The sequence below is a fragment of the Gavia stellata genome, chromosome 11 (assembly GCF_030936135.1).
Source record: "Gavia stellata isolate bGavSte3 chromosome 11, bGavSte3.hap2, whole genome shotgun sequence".
In the NCBI taxonomy this organism is placed as follows: domain Eukaryota; kingdom Metazoa; phylum Chordata; class Aves; order Gaviiformes; family Gaviidae; genus Gavia; species Gavia stellata.
In genome coordinates, this window is record NC_082604.1 from 18,959,911 (window position 1) to 18,967,620 (window position 7,710).

General features: G+C 57.5%; 1 protein-coding gene across 1 annotated transcript; it reads left to right on the top strand.

Moving 5' to 3' along the window:
• Window positions 1–1,441: 1,441 nt before the first annotated feature.
• On the top strand, window positions 1,442–7,355 carry B3GNT7 (UDP-GlcNAc:betaGal beta-1,3-N-acetylglucosaminyltransferase 7). Its single transcript, XM_059822895.1, has 2 exons — window positions 1,442–1,452; window positions 6,149–7,355. Exons 1-2 carry the CDS (start codon window positions 1,442–1,444, stop codon window positions 7,353–7,355), a joined length of 1,218 nt encoding a protein of 405 aa, XP_059678878.1.
• Window positions 7,356–7,710: the final 355 nt, after the last annotated feature.

A 7,710-nucleotide genomic window follows, 5' to 3' on the forward strand; every position in this document is an offset into this window, starting at 1 on the left:
GTTCCACCGCGTGTCCAGCCTTGGAACAGAAGAACCTTTCCCATGACAAGCGCAGTGTGTCCAGGGGATTGTGAGAGCTGTGGGAGACCCTGACCCTCAGCACTCATGCAAAATGCAGAGGGACTGTGGGGAGAGGGACTGGTATATCTGCTAGGCAGGAAAGGAAATATCCCAAAGGATTTCCTGCAGGCTTCCCAGCCTGGCTTAGTGATTGATACAAGCGGCTGGTGGGGATGGGAGGATGACAACAAGGGAGACATCAGAAATGGTGGCGGCTGATTTTCATGTCTGAAAAATGCCCTCCACTAAAATGCTACATTTAAGAGGAAAGGAAGGTCTTAAATCTGCTTCTCAATGGGCAATGGGATGTCCTATGTGATATGGCTGCAGCAGGGATGCTGGAGAAACACTGCTCTGAACCAGGGCTGAAGGAAGAGTTTGGAAGTACACCTCGCCTGCCTGTGGTGCTGGTGGAAATTTGACTTACGAGATAGGTCCTGGCATGCCAAGCAGGCACCTTCCTGCTGCAGTAACCCTTCCCCTTGACTGCCTGCACCCCCAGGTGCGGTGTGGGTCCCAGATGTGTGGGTCCTCGACAGAGCGTGGGTGCCTGGTGAGGTGGGAGACCTGGGCAGAGTGTTGGGTTCCTGACAAGGTGTCGGGCCTGAGTGAAGGTCCTGGGAGAAATGTGGGTCCCAGACAAGGTGTGGGTCCCAGGAGAGGTGTGGCTCCACTGCTCCAGGGATCCCAAACTGTGCTGTGCCCCCGAGCACAGAGGCAAAGCTGGGATCTCAGTGTCCCTGTGAGAAACTGGGGTTGGGCCCCAGCTCCCTTTTGGGGTTCATCCCAAAGTGACCTGCCCGTGTTGGGGGGGGTGGGGTGGGGTGGGGTGGGCAGAAAAGACCCACATTCCTTTTCCAGAGATAAATCCCAGCTGCCAAAAGCACCTCTCCTGGTGAGCACTGGGATGCCCTTCCCGTAATGGGATCCTTTGCAGTTAACCGCTGTGGAGCAGGGCTAACACACCCCAGAGCGGGCACTGTGCCCCGGGTGCAGAAGACCCTGAGGGGTGCTGGGGAGGGACCCCCAGTCTGCTGATGGGTGGGTGTCCCATCAACAACGTGCCGCGGGGAGGGTCCCCAGAGGGAGGTGTGGGGTGTCACCCTTAAATCCCCGCGTCCCCTTCCCCTGCCAGCACAGGGGAGCTCTCTGCCTGCTGGTGCGGCTGGGGGGGGCCGAGGGGCAGGGCAAGAGTTAACCTACCTGCTCTGCCATCCCTCTTGGCTCCACCTCGGAGAGCGAGGGGAGGGAAAAGGGAAAAAGCAGGGAAAAAAAAAAAAAAAAAGAAGAGGAGGAGGAAGAGGTAGAGGGCAGAGAGAAGCGCCCGGACCGCGGGCAGCCCCGGCCAGCAGCGGAGCGGCCGTCCCGTCCCACTCCCAGCATGTTCCAGTGGTGAGTGACTGCCGGGGAGCGGGGAGCCCGAGCCCCGCTCCTGCCCCGCTCCAGCACCGTCTGAGAGCCGGTGTCCCCCACCCTCCGCTCCCGCCGCCCGGCACTGCCGTCCCGGCGCTGCGCCCTGCCCGGAGCCTGGGGGGCTGCGAGGTTCCCTCCCCGCCGGGTCCCTTCCGAGGGGTCCCCCGGTCCCCACCCCGCCGGCTCCCTCCCGAGGGATGCCCCGGGAGCGGCTGGTTGGGAAAGGGTATCTTAGGTGGGGAGGCTGCGGATGGGGCAGGGACAAAGGACGGCGCCGTGTCCCCTGTCCGTCTGTCCCCATCCCAGGGAGCCTGCCCCAGTTTTGCAGAGGGCTCCCCGGCGGGGTCGTCCCCCATCACTCCCGGGCCGGGGTACCCCGGGGAAGGCTCTCTGGGGTGTCCGCTCCCAGCGCAAACCTCGCGCCATCCCGGGGCACCGGAGCTCCGGCCCGGCGGGAACCGGTACGGGGGCACCGGGCGGGGGCTGGCGGTCAGTCTTTCCCCTTCCCTGGGGATGCCTTTCCCAGCCCTTCCCTGCAAAGGGCCGGTTTGTGTGGCGAGGCCGGGGAGCGCGGGGCCGTGGGGGCAGCCAGACCTGCCCCGTGGGGTCCCTGCCCCACGGCAGCGCCAGCCCGGGGGCAGACCCCCACGGAGGGGAAGCATCCAGGGTTTCGCCTCCTGCCTCTCTTCCCAGCCCTGTGTTTTTACCGCCTTGTATTTAAACCAGACGTCTTTTATAAGAAGGGGACGTGCCCCCGGACACCCCGGGATTGGGGACAGCCGTCGTGAGCTGGAGCCGCGCTTGGCGCTTGCACCCAGCCGGCGTGGGCTGCTTTTGGAGACATTTGGGTGCTTTCTGCCCAGCATCTGCTCCTAGATAAGATCCCCTCTCCCAAGCCTTTGGCACTGCCAACAGAAAGGGCTCTATACTGGCGGTGCCTCCGCCGGCTCAATGACTGGGTCTAATTAAGGGGCCAGAAAAATCCAAATAAATAGATAGTCCTGGCCGATCAAAGAGGTTTTCATGCGGATCAAAAGTGGCTGTGTGCCTCTCCGGGGACAGAGAGCCCCAGTCTCCTGGGGCCTCCCCTGTCCCACAGCATCACCACCTGAAAGGGAAACTGCCCACCCCTAATTTGGGGGGGTTATATTTAACCGCCCGGGGCACAGCTGGTGGTGGCGTGGTCGACTCACAGGGAGGCTTTTCAGCTTTTAGTGGTGGAGAAAAGGGAAGAGGAGGAGCGGGTTGGGACCTTTTCAAAGCTCTCTCGATGGCACCGACCCCGGTGGCTGGGGACGGTGGGAGCCCAGCCGGGATGGGGCGCGGGTTGCTGCTCTCCCCGGGCCCCGCAGTGCCCGGTGCCCCAGGTTCTTGGGGATGCTGCCAGCGACAGGCTGGGGGTTGTGCCCCAGAGCAGGGTGTGGGGGGATCAGCAGGGTGATTTCTCTGTGATGGTAGCGAACCCGAAGCCTCTCCCTCGCCTCCTGCAAAGCGGTGGTTCTTGGGGTCTCCAGGGAGCAGGACCTGGTTTCTCCCCCCTAAAGTACTTCCCAGCTGAAGACATCACAGAGCAGAAAGACTCGAGATCAGAAGACACACACACGTTTGTCACTCTTTTGCCCCCCAAAATCCTTGGTTTGATGTGGGAATCGCCTGTGGTTGTGGCTCAGGGTCCCCCTAGTCCTCCTCGCTTTTCTGCCAGTGGAGGGACGGGGTGGGGGGACACGGGGGACGGGGACCAGGGGGTGGGGGTTCTGCAGGGCAGAAGGTGGCCGCGGGGCTCCCAGCTCCTGCTGGACCCGGTGGTGCCCCCATGGTTTACAGAGTCAGACCTATAGGAAAAATCCCAAATATGTTTTTGTAACAAAGCAAAAATTGCACGTTGCACCAGTGAGAGCTGGGAAACGGTGTCCGCTGAAGGAAGGAGGAATAAGTTTCTATACTGTTGTGCAAGACCTTACCAATACACCTAGACGTATCCAGGCCACCCAACCCTCCACCCCTTACTAAAAGATGGAGCTCTCCCCTCACCCCTAGGACAGTGTCTTCTGCCTGGGCTGAAATAAAAAGGAGTGACTCAAGGAGGGTAATGGAGGTGCGAGCGGCTCCATGTGGCTCCTGTCTATGGCAGACCGAGCCTGCCAAGGGTGGGACCTGTCCATGCCAGTTAGTGACAGCCCTACCTATGCAAATTTTTTTAAATTATATTCAGTAATTCCCTGCCCATGGCTTCTGTGGAACCTCTGGCCATCTGTCAGGCTGGGTGTGTTATCATGTGTTGTCCTTGGGGTGCTGGGGAGTGCAAGGATGGGATGGGATGGGGTGGGATGGAGTGGGGTGGGATGGAGTGGGGTGGGAGAAGGCTGGTGTGTCAGGATGGGATTGGTGCAATTTGGGTTACTATACAGAGTGACGGGGTTTATTTCTGCTGCAGTGCCAGGTATTGATGAGAGGTTTTAAACATTGCTTTGCTGTGCAAGGGTTAAATTTGCCACTGTATCAGACCAAGGGGTTTGAAGAACAACCTCAGAGCTGTGTGGCCAGGGCTGGAGAGGGTTAAGGGAATGGTGAGATCTAATCAGAACTGCTCCCTCATCAGTCGCAGATGAGTGGTCACATATAAAACCAGAGGGGGAATATCTATCTATTTACCCGTAATTACTTATTTCCACGCTTGCTCTCACAGTCCACGCTAGCAATCACGTAAACACAGGGCTGAAAAGTTCTTTGTACTTGGGGGTGAAGCCAGAGACAGGAGCTCCCAAAAGCTCCCAGTTCCCCTGGTTGCCTTTTGGGGCTCCTGCATTTCAGGGTGTCTGGAGTCCCCAAGCGCAGTGCTGTCCCCTGCCCTGGGGAGCCTGAGGGGCATTGGGGTGTCCCACCAAGCAGGTGCTTTGGTGCAGCCTGTGCCCCAAAACCCCAGCAGCTTCCCGGTGGCACTGATCACAATCCGGCCCCCAGGGCCAGGGGAGAATGAAGGCTTTTTTTTTTTTTGGCTATCTGGAAATTGCTTGGGTTAAATGTTTCAGATTTCAGCCCTGAGCTCCTTCTCTGGACTATCCCAAAGTCAAGATGCCATCTGCCTGGTAGAGAAGATCTTGGATCTTTCTGGCTCTAACAGGGAGCGGGAGGCTGAGGGGCTGTCCCCGAGACGTGCTTCTGTCACCAAGAGGACGGGCGCAGGGCGGGCGCAGGGCAGCCATGAGACCGGTGCCACATCCATCTCCTTCGGCTCCCCAGCTGAGGTCCCCTTCACCCACCGGCAGGGAAAGGGGCCCCAGGGGCTGCTGAGCACCTCGCGTGTCCCCTCCGCGTGGGAGCAGCCAGAGATGGGGCCACCCTTGGGAAGCTGTGGGGACCCTGATGGGCAGGTGGAGCCCAGCTGCCACCCCTGTGCCCAGTGCTCATTTGCACAGGGAGATGGCCCGAGGCAGCTGGACCAAGCAGGACTGAGGCGGGAGGATATTGGTGCAGATGTGCCAGCTGTGGAGAGGAGCCGGGTGCTCTGGGGCAACATAGTGCAGATGGGCAGAGTGGGCTGTTCCCCTCCTCCATGGCAGCAGGGCAAGAAACCCACCTTTAACTGTGTGGAAAAGCAGGCTGGGGGCTATTTGGTGCATCAGTAATCTCTGGGTGCAGCCTTCCCACTGTCCCAAGGACTGCGGGAGGGTCCCTCCCAAGCCCCTGCTGAGCTCCATGGTTTGTCCCATGAGCCAGCGGCTTCTCTGGGCAATAGGTCCGCAGCAGAGGGGTGGGATGGCCCTCAAGGGGCTGGGTTTGATCTACCACCCTCAGTCCCCCCAGTCCTCTCTACACACCCTGGACATGCAGATATCTGGTTTGCTGCAGGCTGGGAAAATCTGCTCCCAAACTTGAGATCTGCAGTGGTGCAAATCCCCAGCAGTGTATCCGCCTTCCTTATTCTTATCACCGCAAAGCGAAGTGACGGGTCCCGAGAGCTGGCCAAAGCATCCAGCATTGCCCCCAGGAATGCCGGTCCCCAAGGCGGATGCACAGTTAGGGACGTCTTTTCCCCACTGAACCTTGAAGATTTTCTCTAATGGCAATTTTTTTGTCACAAACTGCCATTTTGAAATGAAACGGTGATGCCCATTTCGTGTCAACTCCCGCGGTCTTCCTGGCTCTGGTTTCTCAGTGTTGTGTAACCTGTGATGCCAGTCTAGGGTGGTACGTCTGTGTTTTGGAGCTAACGTTTCCGTGGAAAAGATAATTTCTTTCTCGTCCTGAACTGCAATTTTCAGATGGGTGAAACAGGGGTTTCCCTTGAGACTTTCCTCCAAAACAGCTGCTTTGCTGAAGCTCGCATCCTGACTTAATCTCTTTCTCTGGACCCATTTTCTTCCTTCCCATGAACACTTCCCAGCTCTTTGCGCAGATGTGGGGTTACCAGATGACATCGCAGCCACCTGCCACATGCTGTGTGCCTGTCCCTGTGGTTGAGTGTGGCTCTAGAGCCACCCCACAAGTGGGATGCAGGTGGGAAAAGCATGTGTGGAGGTGTCCCACAGCTCTTCCCACAACGCTGCTGCCCATCAAAAGGTGATGGGACACAGATTATGAGCAACCTATGACCTCTCCAGGAGGTGCTTTTGCAGATAAGCCTCTCACAGCCTGCAGTTTCCTCTCCTTAACCCCCCCTGTCTCATCCCTTTAGGAAGAAGACCATCTACAAAACGATTTGCCTCTCCTTCTTGCTGGTGATCACAGTGACAGTGCTGCAACGGGGAATGGCCCCCAGCCAGTTCATGCAGGGCCAGCAGCAGAAAGAGCTGCCTCCTCCGGAGCCCCTGAAAACACAGAAGAGAAACAATGCCTTCTCCATCACCAACACTTTCTGGAAGAGCAAGAAAGAGAAAGCTCCTGTGAAGGAGGAGGAGGAGAGCGTAACAGCAAAGCAAGCAAGGTCCTGGGACATCACCACTACCAACTGCTCGGCCAACCAGAACTTCAGCAAGGTGGACTGGTTCAAAGGACTGGAGCCCAACTTCCAGCAGTTCCTGCTCTATCGGCACTGTCGCTACTTCCCCATGCTGATCAACCACCCGGAGAAATGCAGTGAGGATGTTTACCTGCTCATTGTGGTCAAGTCTATCATCACGCAGCATGACCGCCGTGAGGCCATCCGGAAGACCTGGGGCCAGGAGAAGGAGGTGGATGGCAAGAGGATCAGGACGCTGTTCTTGCTGGGCACGGCCTCCAAGGAGGAAGAGAGAGCCAACTACCAGAAACTGCTGGATTATGAGAACCACATCTATGGGGACATCTTGCAGTGGGATTTCCTGGATAGCTTCTTCAACCTCACTCTCAAAGAGGTCCATTTCCTGAAGTGGCTGAACATCTACTGTGACAATGTCCACTTCATCTTCAAAGGTGACGATGATGTGTTTGTGAGTCCCAGCAACATCCTGGAGTTCCTGGAGGACAAGAAGGAGGGAGAGGACCTTTTTGTGGGGGATGTCCTCTACAAGGCCAAGCCGATCCGGAAGAAGGAGAACAAGTACTACATCCCCAGCGCCCTCTACAACAAAAGCAACTACCCACCCTATGCAGGGGGTGGGGGCTTCATCATGGATGGGCCCCTGGCCAAGAGGCTGCACAAGACCTCGGAGACTCTGGAGCTGTACCCCATCGATGATGTCTTCCTAGGGATGTGCTTGGAGGTCCTTAAAGTATCACCTGTTGGGCATGAGGGCTTCAAAACTTTTGGCATTGTGAAGAACAAGAACAGCAAGATGAACAAGGAGCCATGTTTTTTCCGGAGTATGTTGGTGGTTCATAAACTGCTGCCTCCAGAGTTGCTCCAGATGTGGGACTTGGTCCATAGTAACTTGACATGCTCGAGAAAACTCAACGTCCTTTAGCTCAGTCTCTCTGGAGAGCTGGGACTGGAGGGGCTGGGACAACTGATCCCTGCTCCGGGATGGGGTGAGCCTCTGCTGGTGGCACGCAAGTCCTTCGGGGGCATCTCCCTGTGGGGCGAGGAGGGCAGAGACACTGCGCTCGCGGGCAGGGTTTGCGATAGTGTTGGTTCCTGTACTGTAATGTGGTTCACTTATCTCCAGCTGGGTTGGGGTTTGCTGAAAAAGAAGAGAGAAAAAAAAAAAAAAACCCGCAACAAATCTAGCACAAAATGAAGAGAGAGAGAGAGAGAGAGGGCAGAGGGGTTTGTGCTCTGCTTTAGGTACCACCTCCACTGGAGCATGATGAACGGAGGGG